Source organism: Aegilops tauschii, chromosome 4, assembly GCF_002575655.3.
Source record: "Aegilops tauschii subsp. strangulata cultivar AL8/78 chromosome 4, Aet v6.0, whole genome shotgun sequence".
Taxonomy (NCBI): Eukaryota; Viridiplantae; Streptophyta; class Magnoliopsida; order Poales; family Poaceae; genus Aegilops; species Aegilops tauschii.
In genome coordinates, this window is record NC_053038.3 from 296,280,758 (window position 1) to 296,297,559 (window position 16,802).

Genomic DNA, 16,802 nt, shown 5'->3' on the forward strand with positions numbered 1-16,802 from the left:
CAATATCCATTGTCTCTTATTGCTTTCAAATTTTTTCTCGTGTCTACATAGAACAATAGGAGTGTTGTGTCAATTTTTGTGATTTTTTGGGGTTCGTTTGGACATTTTTATGCATTAACTGAGTTTTCAATGCATTTATGTGCATAATTCAAATTTGAACTACATGCACATGCTCCAGTGCATATAAATTGGTTGAAAAATCAAATCTGTGTCCTTGGGTGCTTGCTTAGGTCCCATGCAAGAAATGGGAATTAATTTCAAACACAAGGGCATCGTTGATTGCCGGCAAAACATTGAGATGCCTAGTTTTTAAATTCTAGTAAGTCCAAAGCTCGTCTGAAATTCATGAAACTTGGTATGCTACCATGGAGCGGCATCAACATGCCGTGGTTAATTTTTTGTCCCATTTGGGGCAGGTTTGGGTATATGCTTCTCACAAACCAGAGCTTCTCGCAACAAGCATGATGGTTTCGGTAGGGAACGTCCCACCTTTGGGGAGGAAACGATATCCATTGTCTCTTATTGCTTTCAAATTTCTTCTCATGTCAACATAGAACAATTGGAGTGTTGTGTCAATTTTTGTGATTTTTTGGGGTTCGTTTGGACATTTTTATGCATTAACTGAGTTTTCAATGCATTTATGTGCATAATTCAAATTCGACCTACATGCACATGCTCCAGTGCATATAAATTGGTTGAAAAATCAAATCTGTGTCCTTGGGTGCATGCTTAGGTCCCATGCAAGAAATGGGAATGAATTTCAAACACCAGGGCACCGTTGATTGCTGGCAAAACCTTGAGATGTTATGTTTTTAAATTCTAGTAAATCCAAAACTCGTCTGAAATTCATGAAACTTGGCATGCTATCATGGAGCGGCATCAACATGCCATGGTAAATTTTTGTCCCGTTTGGGGCATGTTTGGGTGTATGCTTCTCACAAACCAGAGCTTCTCACAACAAGCATGATGGTTTTGGTAGGGAACGCCCCACGTTTGGGGACGAAACGATATCCATTGCCTCTTGTTGCTTCCAAAAAATTTCTCATGTCAACATAGAACAACATGAGTGTTGTGTCAATTTTTTTGATTTTTTGGGGTTCGTTTGGACATTTTTGTGCATTTGCTGAGTTTTCAATGGATTTATGTGCATAATTCAAATTTGAACTACATGCACATGCTCCAGAGCATATAAATTGGTTGAAAAATCAAATCTGTGTCCTTGGGTGCATGCTTAGGTCCCATGCAAGAAATGGGAATGAATCTCAAACACCAGGGCACCGTTGATTGCTGGCAAAACATTGAGATGCCTGGTTTTTAAATTCTAGTAAGTCCAAAACTCGTCTGAAATTCATGAAACTTGGCATGCTATCATGGAGCGGCATCAACATGCCGTGGTAAATTTTTTGTCCCATTTGGGGCAGGTTTGGGTATATGCTTCTCACAAATCAGAGCTTCTCACAACAACCATGATGGATTCGGTAGGGAACGTCCCACCTTTTGGGACGAGACGATATCCATTGTCTCTTATTGCTTCCAAATTTTTTCTCGTGCCAACATAGAACAACAGGAGTGTTGTGTCAATTTTTGTGATTTTTTGGGGTTCGTTTGGACATTTTTATGCATTAACTGAGTTTTCAATGCATTTATGTGCATAATTCAAATTTGAACTACATGCACATGCTCCAGTGCATATCAATTGGTTGAAAAATCAAATCTGTGTCCTTGGGTACGTGCTTAGGTCCCATGCAAGAAATGGCAATGAATTTCAAACACCAGGGCACCGTTGATTGCCGGCAAAACCTTGAGATGCCTGGTTTTTAAATTCTAGTAAATCCAAAACTCTTCTGAAATTCATGAAACTTGGCATGCTATTATGGAGCGGCATCAACATGCCGTGGTAAATTTTTTGTCCCATTTGGGGAAGGTTGGGGTTTATGCTTCTCGCAAACCAGAGCTTCTCACAACAAGCGATGGTTTCGGTAGGGAATGTCCCACCTTTGGGGACGAAACGATATCCTTTACCTCTTATTGCTTCCAAAAAATTTCTCGTGTCAACATAGAACAACAGGAGTGTTGTGTCAATTTTTGTGAATTTTTGGGGTTCGTTTGGACATTTTTATGCATTTACTGAGTTTTCAATGCATTTATGTGCATAATTCAATTTTGAACTACATGCACATGCTCCAGCGCATATAAATTGGTTGAAAAATCAAATATGTGTCCTTGGGTGCATGCTTAGGTCCCATGCAAGAAATGGGAATGAATTTCGAACACCAGGGCACCGTTGATTGCCGGCAAAATATTGAGATGCTTGGTTTTTGTATTCTAGTAAATCCAAAACTCGTCTGAAATTCATGAAACTTGGCATGCTATCATGGAGCGGCATCAACATGCCATGGTAAATTTTTTGTCCCGTTTGAGGCAGGTTTGGGTGTATGCTTCTCATAAACCAGAGCTTCTCACAACAAGCATGATGGTTCCGGTAGGGAACGTCCCACCTTTGGGGACGAAACAATATCCATTGCCTCTTATTGCTTCCATAAATTTTCTCGTGTCAACATAGAAGAACAGGAGTGTCGTGTCAAATTTTGTGATTTTTCAGGGTTCGTTCGAACATTTTTATGCATTTACTGAGTTTTCAATGCATTTATGTGCATAATTCAAATTTGAACTACATGCACATGCTCCAGTGCATATAAATTGGTTAAAAAATCAAATCTGTGTCCTTGGGTGCATGCTTAGGTCCCATGAAAGAAATGGGAATGAATTTCAAACACCAGGGCACCGTTGATTGCCAACAAAACATTGAGATGCCTGGTTTTTAAATTCTAGTAAATCCAAAACTCATCCGAAATTCATGAAACTTGGCATGCTATCATGGAGCGGCATCAACATGCCATGGTAAATTTTTTGTCCCATTTGGGGAAGGTTGGGGTTTATGCTTCTCGCAACCAGAGCTTCTCACAACAAGCATGATGGTTTCGGTAGGGAACGTCCCACCTTTGGGGACGAAACTATATCCATTGCCTCTTGTTGCTTTCAAATTTTTCTCATGTCAACACAGAACAACAAGAGTGTTGTGTCAATTTTTTTGATTTTCGGGGTTCATTTGGACATTTTTATGCATTAACTGAGTTTTCAATGCATTTATGTGCATAATTCAATTTTGAACTACATGCACATGCTCAGTGCAGATAAATTGGTTGAGAAATCAAATCTTTGTCCTTGGGTGCATGCTTAGGTCCCATGCAAGAAATGGGAACGACTTTCAAACACCAGGGCACCGTTGATTGCCGGCAAAACGTTGAGATGCCTGGTATTTAAATTCTATTAAATGCAAAACTCATCCGGTGCACAGGTTCACCGGGAAGCGTGCGAGATGTTCGACGCAGGATTTGTCTATCTCTTCAACGCAAACAGTTCAGTAAAGCAGTAAAGCTTCAGAAAATAAACCAAAAAATATACGTGCTGCCACACGCCCTGTGTGCCATGCGAGCAGGCGTGAGTTGACGGGACGCATGCGAGCAGTCCGCCGCGTAGGCAGACGGGGAGGCGTGCGTGCATGTGTTTGAATTGACGGGGAGGCGTGCGAGTAGCTGTGTGAAATGATGGTAGGAATGGCAGATATCCGCCGCGCAGGCTCACCGGGAGGCGAGATAACTTTTGACCGCAGCCTGCCTCGCTCCCACTGGTCCGTATTAATTGCGCGCCCGAGCTGCCGGCCATAATAGGCGGTCGCACCCCTGGTCCATAGTGGTCACCAATGTCTGGACTCTGGAGTGTATGACGATGCCGCCGAAGCGCACCATTGGAGGGAGTGGCGACGCCGGGGCTGGTGAAGCACCCGCACAACGCGTGAAGCTAGCCACAGAGGTTTCTGTCGCTGCCGACGAGATCTCGTGCGGGCAGCAGCACAACCTTGACTTCGTCGGCGTCGTCGTGCCCCCCAGCCGGAGCCGGAGGTCAACAACAACTCCAGCAACAACTGCGACTCTGACGGAAAACCGGTTAGTCATCTATATACCCATTTGTGCGGCAAACCACTACAAGAAATATGTCAACTTGTGACCTTCTGTCAGTGACCCTGGAAGGATTGGTCATAAATCTACGACCATTTGAGACCAATTGGTCAAAAGCTGTTCGGGGGGCTCCAAACCCTAAACTACAATGACTATTTTGGTCAGAAAGGTCGTAATTTCCTTACACGAAATGGTCATGAAGCAGACAGTACTTTTCCGCTGCCTTATTTCTAGCTGATCACGACCAATATAGATGGTCATAACCTTGTAAATTGTGGTGGATTGCTATGACTAGGCGCCACCTCATTAGTTTTGCCTATGTGTCATGTCCATGTGTCATTTTTTTCCCTAGGTTGTGGAGCAACCTCTATTTCTATCATTCCCAAAATTCCCAAAAAAATGGGCATTCTTTACTATCCAAATCATTGCCTCATGACAATATTCAACTCCATTGCCTGGTAAATCTTCCTCGGCAAATTTCCAAAGTTTTGTTCAGCTCGAACTGTTGTGAAGGAAGTACTAGCTAGGCATATCCTAATGAGCTGAATTTTTTCCACATCTTCTATATTCCCAAATCATAACTCTCCACGAAATTTGAGCCCCATCTAACAATACATGTGAGCTCGGCATCCAATCTTTGTTTCTAGTGATATTTTCAGTTTGTGAAGCAACTATATTTTATGTTAATTTATAATTGCTGAAAATTTACCACGACATGACCCTGCCCATAGAACCTCCCTCCCCAAATTTTAGCTCATTTATTCTAGCCAATTTCCCTCAGCATTTTTCCCAATTTTCTGTTCAGTGGAGAGCACTGTGAAGGAAGTACCATTTTTATGTATCCAAATGGTATGAAAATTCTAAAGTGACTTCATATGCCCAAATTACCATCCTCCTCCAAATTTCAGATCAATCCATTCACTCATTTGAGTCTAGCTTCAACATTCATATTTCTGTCCAGTGTGGTACGTTGCAAAGCAAGTGACACCTAGGCTCCTCCATTTGAGCTACAAAATTTTCAAGATAGTGTCCTTAGTAGATGATCATCCTCGGCAAAAACTAAGGCCCATTGGCCATGTGCATTTCCCGTACCACTAATCAAACACTTGGGTGCTAATTCATGTATGAGTTCAGTCTCCTCCTGAGATTCTTCTATTGCCTTCTTCTTCCTGACACCTATCAGGGGAGTGCCCAACCCACTAGAAATTCCTAGGCTGCTCGGAACGCGTGACAACACCACGGTCATGCGGTGACCATGCGGCGGGCACGCGAGTTTACGCGCTCTGGAGTTGCGGCCCTCGGCCACCATCCAAATCTCAACGTATCGCCACCAAACCATGTATTTCTGATTAAATAGATACTTATGTACCTATAAATTTGAATAAAATAAAGAGCAAACTATGAGGCAGCTGCAGTTCAAATTTGACCTGCTTCCTACTGAATCGGCGGAAATTTGTCTTTTTCACCAGAGGTGTATATATACTTTTGACGACCAACCATTTTGTCAATTGTACATCAAATATTGCCTAATATATTACAAAAATGACCTGGTTCCATTTTGCAACAAATATATGGTAGGTCCTTCACAAAAAAAAACTCATTTTGGGCACTCAAGAAATGGAAAATTGACTTTTCGTCCAAATAAAATGGAAACTCCCTTAGGAAACATTGTTTGCCATTCCAATATGCACCCTTGTGCACAATGTGAGATCATTTGAACAAACCATGCAATGAATGTGGCCATAAGATTGATCATTTGGCTTGAAAGCCATGAATCTTCACACATGATAGCTCATTTCTGAGAACAGTTTTAAAAAAGAATTGCCATATTACAAGTTAATTATTATTCCTGGTAACTTGGTCACATATAATGACACAATGCGAAGGTTTTCCAATTTTTAATTTTTTTTAATTTTTTATGCCCGTTTCAAAATGCGGTCAAAACGACGAGAATGACTGTTCCTAACTAGTGGTTGAATCTTTGAATTTTTTGGTGTTTCTCTGATTAGATAGATACTTTTGTAGCTAGAAAATATTTATGGAAAAAATAAATAGCAAACTATGAGGCAACCGCAGTTCAAATTTGACCCGCTTCGTCCTGAAACGGCGGAAATTTGTCTTTTTCACCAGAGGTGTATCAAAACTTTTGACACATAACCATTTGGTCAATTGTGCATTAAATATGGCCTAGTATTTTAGAAAATTGATTTCGTCCAATTTTGCAACAATTATTTGGTAGGTTCTTCACAAAACACCTCGTTTTGGGCACTCGAAAAATGGAAAATGAATTTTTCGTCCAAAGAAAATGAAAACTTCCTTTGGCAACATTGTTTGCCATTCCAATATGCACCCTTGTGCATAATATGAGATCATTTAAACAAACTATGCCATGAATGTGGCCACAAGATTGATAATTTGGCTTGAAAACCATTGATCTCCACACATGATAGCTCGTTTCTGAGAACACTTTTTTAAAATAATTGCCATATTACAAGTTTATTATTTTTTCTGGTACCTTGGTCACATGTAATGACACAATGCGAAGGTTTTCCAAATTTTTGATTTTTTTTTGATTTTTTATGCCCGTTTCAAAATGCGGTCAAAACAGCGGGCATGACCGTTCCTAGCTAGTGGTTGAATGTTGGAATTTTTTTTGTGTGTTTCTCTTATTAAATAGATATTTGTGTACCTAGAAATGATTTTTGGAAAAAATAAAGAGCAAACTATAAGGTAGCTGCAGTTCAAACTTGACCCGCTTCCAACTGGATCAGCTGAAATTTGTCTTTTTCACCAGAGGTGAGTCGAAACTTGATTTGGTCCAATTTTGCAACAAATATATGGTAGGTCCTTCCCAAAAAAAACTCATTTTGGGCACTCAAAAAATGGAAAATTGATTTTTCGTCCAAAGAAAATAAAAACTTCCTTAGGCAACAATGTCTGCCATTCCAAAATGCACCCTTGTGCACAATATGAGATCATTTGTACAAACTATGCCATGAATGTGGCCATAAGATTGATCATTTGGCTTGAAAGTCATGAATCTTCACGCATGATAGCTTATTTATGAGAACACTTTTTTATAATAATTCCCGTATTACAAGTTTATTATTTTTCCTGGCAACTTGGTCATATATAATGACACAATGTGAAGGTTTTCCAAATTGTTGAATTTTTTTTTAAAAAATATCCCCGTTTCAAAATGCGGTCAAAACAGTGGGCATGACCATTCCTAGCTCGTGGTTGAATCTTGGAGAACTTTTGGTGTTTCTCTGATTAAATAGATACTTTTGTACCTAAAAATGATTTTTGGAAAAAATAAATAGCAAACTATGAGGCAGCTACATTTCGAATTTGACTCGCTTTGTGCTGAATTGTCGGAAAATTGTCTTTTCACGCGAGGTGGATCAAAGTTTTTTGACACCCAACCATTTGGTTAATTGTATATTAAATATGGACTAGTATTTAAGAAAATTTATGGAGTCCAATTCTACAACAAATATTTGGTAGGTTCTTCATAAAAAACCCATTTTTGCCACTCGGAAAATGATTAAAAATAGCTAGAAAGATCAGAAATACGTAAAAATTGGTCCTTATCTATAAAATATGGTGTAACTCTAGTGAAAATTTATGTGGTACCCTTTTGCAAAATATTTTTGGTAGCTACTTCACAAAATTCCTCTAGTTTTAGTACTTGAAAACTCTTTTAAATCACTGGTTTTCCAAACCAATCAGAACCATTCCCACGGATTGATGACATAGCGTCCATCCATCCATCCATTCATCTCTCCATCCCACATCCATCCATCCATCTTTCTACAAGAAAAAAAAGAAAAAAAGAAAAGAAAAGAGATACCCCCACCCGCAGCCCAAACCCTAGCTCAGATCGACCCCCCCGTCGCACCCTTCCCCCTCCCGATCCACTCGTCTCCTCGCCGCCGCCGCCCCCCTCCCGATCCACTCCTCTCCCCGCGCGGCAACCCTTCCTCCCCGACCTCGCCGCCCCCACCCGCTCCGCAGCTCAAGCTGGGCGCCCCCACATCGCCGGATCCGCACCTCCTCACCCACCACATGGTTTCATGGGAAGGTGTCCACGAGCTCCGCAGCTCCCCTCTGCATCGACTACGGCCACCAGTTCAAGCTGGGCGCCCCCACATCGCCGGATCTGAGCTTCTTCCCCGTCGGCCGCCGCGTGCCTTCCGCCGTCGATCCGCGTCATCATCGCTGCTCCGACATCTCTGGCCTCCCCGAGCTCGTCATCCGCACCGCGGTGAGCTTCTCAGTCGGTCCCCCTGTTTGGCCCCCTCGATCCGTCGCCGTATGTTGCCTGCGCTCGCCGAGGCCACCATGGCCGAAGCTTCGTGTCCGCGCGCGCCCGCATGCCCCTGTCGCCTACAGCCGTGACCTTGCGCCTGTGCCCGCCGTCTTGCGCCTGCTGCCGCCTGCTCGTCGGCCGTGCCCCGCTCGTGCCGGCGCGCCCCCTCGCTCACGTACTGTTACCGCTGCTCCTGCTATCTTCTACTGCCTGCTGCTGCATACTGCTGCGGCTCGCCAGATGCCGCAGCTGCTCACTGCTTCTGCTACTCTTGTGCTGCTGATGCTCCCCTGCCGCTGCTTGGTAGCGCCGTTGCCGCTACTGGTTTTTGCTGCTGTTGCATCCTGTCCATGGCAACCCAGCTTCAGGTAGAAATTCTGTAGTGGAAACCATTCTTCTTTGCTGCACTGTATATACAAGTAACAGACCAACAACCTGACTGCCGGCTTCGCTTAGTAGGATATGTTGGTAACCGCGGCACACACACACATACACTGATGCTGTATTGCTGTTGCATAATGTGCTTTTGCAACTGTGCGCAATGAGTTTACGGGTCTCCTTTGACTGCGGAAGCTGAATATCACTCCCTCCGTTCATAAATAAGTGATGTGCAAAGAGGTGTTGTGCATGGTGATCGCCTTCAATTTACTTTCTGCCTGTAGAGTTATTGTGTTAAATCTTGAATGAAGCATTCGGGTAGTTGCATCTCTTGGGTCAAGTGTTTCTCAGATGCTTTTATGTATCTCGGCTCAGTAAATTGATATAATACTTACTTAGCTATGAAGGGACTTTCATGAATCATAGCACTGGTGTGTGGCTGCCATGCATCTCTGGATTATTGGTTTAGTGTTACATTTTCAGTTATGTTCTTGTGAGACTGATGCGCCTTGTTGCAACAGCCAATCTGTTGTTCCTGACTAAGAAATGTTCAGCCAATTTACCTCTTTATAACTAATTACACTGAAGTATGCAAAAAAGAAGATAGTACGCCTCCCATCCCATGATACTCATTTTAGGTGCACACTTTTTTTTGGGGCACTGTATATACAAGTAACAGACCAACAACCTGACTGCCGGCTTCGCTTAGTAGGATATGTTGGTAACCGCGGCACACACACACATACACTGATGCTGTATTGCTGTTGCATAATGTGCTTTTGCAACTGTGCGCAATGAGTTTACGGGTCTCCTTTGACTGCGGAAGCTGAATATCACTCCCTCCGTTCATAAATAAGTGATGTGCAAAGAGGTGTTGTGCATGGTGATCGCCTTCAATTTACTTTCTGCCTGTAGAGTTATTGTGTTAAATCTTGAATGAAGCATTCGGGTAGTTGCATCTCTTGGGTCAAGTGTTTCTCAGATGCTTTTATGTATCTCGGCTCAGTAAATTGATATAATACTTACTTAGCTATGAAGGGACTTTCATGAATCATAGCACTGGTGTGTGGCTGCCATGCATCTCTGGATTATTGGTTTAGTGTTACATTTTCAGTTATGTTCTTGTGAGACTGATGCGCCTTGTTGCAACAGCCAATCTGTTGTTCCTGACTAAGAAATGTTCAGCCAATTTACCTCTTTATAACTAATTACACTGAAGTATGCAAAAAAGAAGATAGTACGCCTCCCATCCCAAGATACTCATTTTAGGTGCACACTTTTTTTTGGGGTGATGTGGCACAACATGATGCATTTTCTATGGCATGCAGTCGTCAACCTGAGGTGCTCTGGGCTCAATGCTCGAAAAAGGTTTACCTGACTATCTCAGTCCCAGATTCAGAAGATGTTGTGATCAAGACTGAACCTCAGGGCATCTTTAGCTTCTCAGCTGTTGCTCATGGGGAATCTTTTAGCTTGGCTTTGGAGCTATTCGATTCCGTACTGCCTGAGGTAAGTATCTGTGGTCGTCAGTTCTACATTCTAATACAGGGCTGGTTTCAGTTGATGTTAATTTCGGTTCAGTTTTTACCTCTGGGTTCTTGCTTGGATACATGTTAGAAAGCTACTGAATGCACATATATAATACTTAGAATGTTGTAGCTTGTTTTTCAGTCGTTGGTAACAGAGCGACTTAATCATAGGAGATTGAATGTACATATAGATGATCTACTTCGTAATATTTATATGCACGCCACTATGTTTGAAGGTACTGTAGATATGTGATCCTTTTATCTAACTAGCTTGTATGTGCTTGTTCTTGAACTGCAGGTCGCGGAGGTTTTGCTAGTTGGTTGTAGCCGCAATACATACTATCTTGGTTTAGTTTAGTGGCAAATAGAGACGTTTCTCTAGGACTGTGTTATGTGATTGATAGGTCACTTCACTGTCCCATGACAAGCATCGCAGAAAAGGTTGTGGATTTCTAGGAAGAGCGAGCTGCTGTATATGTAATGCATGATAATCATAATAACCATTGGACCTCCTGGACTCACATGATAGCAAGATGCTAGACTAATGCTGATTTCTGAGCGGTAAGCTATGCGAAAAGGCTGATGTGGGCAACAGGGTGTGAACATACTTCTATTATTGTTTTGTTTGCTTGTTTCTGTATGAGATATGCTACTTGTGAAGGGCTGTACCTAGATTAGACTCGTGTGGAGAAACAAGTAGCTCTTGTAGTGGACAACTAGATGTTCTGCAAATCTTCTTGTTCCAGTAATGTTTGAGTATCTGTTAACAGAATGACATTAGTAGTGCTCTGATTTAGTTCTCATCAAAAGCAACAGCCCTCTCTTGTGTTCCCGTTATGAGAATTGTCCCTTCAAGGATATGCCAAAATGACATACGTGTTCAATCTTCAATGTGAACAATTGGTGTTTTCCTCTTAGTTTTGGCCCCTAAATATTTTTCTTGAAGCTCCACTGCCGCATCCTGTTCCTGGTACAGCAAGTACCAGTTCTTGAGCGTTTGCACAGTTTTCCTCCAAAGTATTCTGCATAGAGCTCTAACTAACATTTTGAGACCTTATAGGTTTCACAAACAAAATATGCACCAGTTCTTGAGCGTTCACACAGTTTTCCTCCAAAGTATTCTGCATAGAGCTCTAACTAACATTTTGAGACCTTATAGGTTTCACAAACAAAATATGCACTATCGAGACACTTGGGTATATAAACAAGTAGTAGTAGCAGTTACTGGACAACTGGTTATTTTGTATCTTTTCTTGTTCTAGTAATTCTTGAGTATCTGTTAACAAAACAAACATAGTAGTCCTCTAATTCAACTCAGTTCAATACATACTATTTTGTATCTTTTCCTTGGTATGTTTAATATGAGACAATATTCTAATACCTTTGCATTGAATTCTTTAGGCTACAGAAAGGTTGGAAGCAGCCTACCCAACAATAAATGAGCTGGCTCTTGTTGGTGCTCTAAGGCTGTGAAGCAAGCATCGCAGCAGCTTTTGCCGTTGGCTGTGAAGGCAAATCAAGAAAGTGAGTATTATATTCAGATAATGCAGAGCTTACGTGTGTATTATATTCAGATAATGCAGAGCTTGACAAGGAGGCAACTGATGTGTTCATTTGGTGCTTGACTCAGAGTCCAGAGTCCTCAAGCTGTGGGTGAGTGATGTTTTTGTTTTCTTTGCCTTTGTACAGCTCTGTCCCATACAAGAAAGTGGCTTAGACTGATGTTTAATTTCGGTTTCCAGGACAAGGACAAGCTTCATGCAGAGAATACCCAAGCTAAAATTTACTGCAATTCACATGTTTTGAATTAGTCAATCTTGAATTGTTTAATGATGATAGCTATCTTGCACCGTACTATAAAATCATGGAAGCACTCTTGTTCCTCTCACACTTCATGGGCGACATCCACAAGGTAGTACTCCTGCCAAACACCCAAGTGACCGATTTTTGCAAGTGTTTCTCTTGCGGGTTGCAACTTAAGCTGATGCTTCTTGTTTATGTAGCCACTGCATGTGTGGTCCTCCTGTGACAAAGGAGATAACACCATCAACGTCCACTGGTACAGAAGGAAATCTGTACTCCACCATGTAAGGCTAGTTAAGACTTGAGGTTGAACCCTTCTCTGTGTAGTATGATTCCGAGGAAACATATGGCAATAATGCGGAAACTTTTCACGTTGGCGTTGCTATGTTATATGTGGTGGTGCCAAACAAAACTCATATGCTTATGATGCGCTTACTTTTAATCTTGTGAACATGACAATTTAGAGGATGTACTGTAGTTCCACTCATTTATTTTGTGTGATGAGCTTACTTTTGTACTGTAGCGACCTTCTTATTTACTTTGCTGAATCTTGTCTTATGTACTAATCATGAGTTACTAGCATTTGGCTTCTCTGTGCTAATTAAACCTGATAAGTATGTATACTTCTTTGAGATACAAATTCCACATTGCATGTTTATGTGCTAATTAAACCTGATAAGTATTTATACTTCTTTGAGATACAAATTCCACGTTGCATGTTTATGAGGCTCAATTTCTACAGATGTTGCCAAATGAATGTGTCAATGTGTCTCTCCTTAGGGGTTGATTTAAACCGCAAATGATCTACTGTATCAATTTTTTGCTGTTCAAAGATTGAAATCCTGGTTCATTTTTCAAACAACGAAATGTTGTTGACCCTGTTCTTCTATGCTTAAATGATAAAAATGTCGCATTTTGCTTGTTCTAACCATTTTGCTTGATAACTTGCAGATGCTGGCCTTCATTCATGTTTTGTCGTGAGGTCCAGGATGAACAAGTTGGGAGAAGCATTGGAGCTAGTTATACTGTGATAGCTGTGTTACCTGATGTGAACATTCTTTTATTGTAAACCTGATGTGAACCATGTTTGATTGTAATAATGTGCCAAGTTTGGCTCTTTCTGATTGTATTCATGATGTGAACCATATTTTTCTGGATTAGTCGTGCTCTGTTTGAAGCATTTTATTTTCTCTCTATTCGAATTTAAATATTGTTATTTATTTACTGGAAAATTGAGATATGAAGAATATAACAGTGACAACTGGGACCCACTTATTAGAACCTGACATAACTGGGACCCACTTATTAGAACCTGACAACTGGGTCCCATTCACTAGTGGGCTCATCTTTTGAAAAAAAAACCAAAAACTTCGGAGCCAGAAAGGCCATGGCCTAGATATAAAATGCCTGAAATTTTGGGACAGGCCCATGTACCGAGCGAAAATTAACAGGAAATATATATATTAAAAAGGCTGAATTGTTGGGCTCGGCCCACATAGACACCGAATCGGACCGAGCTGAATCTTGTCAATGACCTTTTCAATTGGTCGCAATTTTTCCACGTCAGTTTGCCATGTCGGACCTGTCGTGGCTTGGGCAGAGAGCTAGCGACGAAAACAGAAGGTCATAGGATCAACGACCTTTTGTTTTGGTCGTGGAATTCCATGACCTCACAGAGAAGGTCGTTAATTTCAGTTTACGACTGCCAGCTTTTGACCTTCTGTTTTTGGTCACAAAAAGGTCGCAAATGAAAAACAATGACCTTTCAGCGACCAATAGTGATGGTCGCAAGTTGACATATTTCGCTTAGTGAACATATCAAGTGTTTTCTCTGGTTAATCCTCCTCCACCCTGCCCCTCTATAATTTTTCTGGAATACAAATCCTATGGTTATGTTCTCTTAGTCCATGAAATCAGAGTAATTAAGATCCGTTCGGTGCACGTATTGTATTGATTGTTTGAATGTTATCCGTATAGAGTTAGTGATTAATTGTTTGTTCTATATAAATGATTTTTGCTAATAATCCGACTAGGGTTAGCTTGCGTGCTAATGTTTCGTGGCCAGATCATGAGAATTGATTTTGAATGTCCTACATATATGTTTGTGCCTTTTTTCCTGATCTTGAGAATTGATTTCGAATGTCCTACATGTTATGCCATTTTTTCTTTCAGATTGGTATGTACACAGATGAGGCTCCAACCAGCGCCGCCGCCGGTTGTATATCTTGGACCCGGCTGTGCGGCCAGAAACGCCCCCTGGACATGAGGAACTACTAGAATCTCCAGCAGACTGCATCAGCGAACTCCCGGACGGAATCCTTGGGAAGATCATCTCCCTTCTCCCCACCAAGAATGGCTGCCGCACACAAGTCCTCGCATCTCGGTGGCGCACTCTGTGGCGCACCGCGCCTCTTAATCTCGACTGTCGTCAGCTATCTGTCGATGATGATTCTAAATTCCCCGGAGCCATCTCCTCCCACGAGGGCTCCGTTCAACGCATCTACATCCTGGCGTGCTACCTGCTGGACATACCCTGCATGGTGGCCGCATGGCTGACATCCCGTCAGTTCGATAAACTCCAACAGCTTGAGTTCTACCATGACTATGTATGTAACGTACCACGAACCAATGTACATGTGCCCTCACCACCGATGTCCATCACGTGGTTTTCCTCCTCTCACCACACCGCCACCTTTTCCCGGTGCCATCTAGCAGACAATCTGGTACAAATGCTTCGACTCCCACTGCTAAAAAAACTTGCGCTTGTGGTGGTTGATCTGTCGGAGGCCGCACACAACATCATCCACTCCAGCTGCCCTGCCCTGGAGCGCTTGCTGCTTGTTTTTACAATGGAAATTCGTATCCGTTGTCTCAAAATAAAGTCGCCCCACCTTGTAAGCATGGGAATTTGTTTTTTTGGACATGATCACATCATCGAAGATGCCCCTTCACTTCAAAGGTTGCTCCTTGATTTTGGTATTGTACCTTCGCAAATAACTATAGTCTTTGCGCCTAAACTGGAGACCTTGGGTGCAATTCGTGATCATTTTAGATGGTTCAAGATGGTGTTTGGCTCCACACCTATTGATGTACTGTATATTATTTACGTAAACTTTTGTAATCTGCCCTTTTCATTTGTGCGCATAAGTTAAGTATCATCTTGGAGTACACTTTTGGTACTAATATTATGTTCTATGCTCAATGAAGAGCTTGTCCGTCCTATCTGTGGTGGTGGATTCTGTCAAGACCTTACATATCAGTATGCGGTGTTTTGATCTGAACACGATTATTGGCTTGTTGCAATGCTTTCCATGTCTGGAGAATTTGTATATAAAGGTGATGATTTCACGCACATTGAAAGCCCATATATAATGTATACAATTAATCTTGAGCTATCACTCTTTCAACATAATCTTTTTAGACATTAACTGTTTTCAATCTTCATCTCTATTTAGGCATGCAGAGGCCGGGGAGATCCCCCTTTTCGAAAAAAAAATCTCTATTTGGGCACTAACACATGGACAAAAAGGTATAACACATTGAGATACCTGGTTTTTAAATTCTAGTAAATCCAAAACTCGTCTGAAATTCATGAACCTTGGCGTGCTATCATGGAGCGGCATCAACATGCTGTGGTAAATTTTTTGTCTCATTTGGGGCAGGTTTGGGTATATAAGCTTCTCACAAACCAGAGCTTCTCACAACAAGCGTGATGGTTTCAGTAGGGAACATGCCACCTTTGGGGACGAAAGAATATTCGTTTCCTCTTATTGCTTTCAAAATTTTACGAGTGTCAACATAGAACAACATGGGTGTTGTGTTTAATTTTGGAATTTTTCAGGGTTTGTTTCGACATTTTTATACATTAACTGGGTTTCCCAGGCATTTTATGCACATAATTCAAATTTGAACTACATGCACAATCTCCAGTGTAAATAAACTGGTTGAAAAATCAAATATGTGTCCTTCGTTGCATGCTTAAGTCCCATGGAAGAAATGGGAATGAATTTCAAACACCCTGCCACCGTCACTCGGCCGCAAACATTGAGATACCTGGTTTTTAAATTCTAGTAAATCCAAAACTCGTCTAAAATTCATGAAACTTGGCCTGCTATCATGGAGCGGCATCAACATGCCGTGGTAAATCTTTTGTCCCATTTGGGGCAGGTTTGGTTATAAGCTTCTCACAAACCAGAGCTTCTCACAACAAGCGTGCTAGTTTCAGTAGGGAACGTGCTACCTTTGGGGATGAAACGATATCCGTTGCCTCTTATTGCTTTCAAAAAATTTCGAGTGTCAACATAGAACAACAGGAGAGTTGTGTTCAATTTTGGAATTTTTGGGGTTCGTTTGGACATTTTTGTACATTAACTGGGTTTTCGAGGCATTTATTGTGCATAATTCAAATTTGAACTACATGTACATTCTCAAGTGCATATAAACTGGTTGAAAAATCAAATACGTGTCCTAGGTTGCATGCTTAGGTCCCATGCAAGTAATGGGAATGAATTTCAAACACCCTGCCACCGTCACTCGGTCCCAAACATTCAGATACCTGGTTTTTAAATTCTAGTAAATCCAAAACTCGTCTGAAATTCATGAAACTTGGCATGCTATCATAGAGCGGCATCAACATGCCGTGGTAAAAATTTTGTCCCATTTGGGGCAGGTTTGGGTATAAGCTTCTCACAAACCTTAGCTTCTCGCAACAAGCGTGATGGTTTCGGTAGGGAACGTGCCACCTTTGGGGATGAAACAATA

General features: G+C 41.6%; 1 protein-coding gene and 1 long non-coding RNA gene across 2 annotated transcripts in view; both read left to right on the forward strand.

The window, feature by feature from the left end:
• LOC141021835 (uncharacterized) overlaps window positions 1-10,987 on the forward strand; it is a 32,021-nt gene extending 21,034 nt beyond the window's left edge. Inside the window, exons 2-4 of the mRNA XM_073497680.1 lie at window positions 7,897-8,699; window positions 10,038-10,218; window positions 10,537-10,987. Coding sequence (XP_073353781.1) covers window positions 7,897-8,699; window positions 10,038-10,218; window positions 10,537-10,596 — 1,044 coding nt within the window. The 3' untranslated portion in view covers window positions 10,597-10,987. The remainder of the gene's footprint in view (window positions 1-7,896; window positions 8,700-10,037; window positions 10,219-10,536) is intronic.
• A 605-nt stretch (window positions 10,988-11,592) lies between these two features.
• On the forward strand, window positions 11,593-13,226 carry LOC109748405 (uncharacterized). The gene is made up of 5 exons (XR_012182035.1): window positions 11,593-11,762; window positions 11,869-11,891; window positions 11,981-12,150; window positions 12,242-12,325; window positions 12,993-13,226. It is a non-coding gene; the product is annotated as an uncharacterized lncRNA (long non-coding RNA).
• Window positions 13,227-16,802: the final 3,576 nt, after the last annotated feature.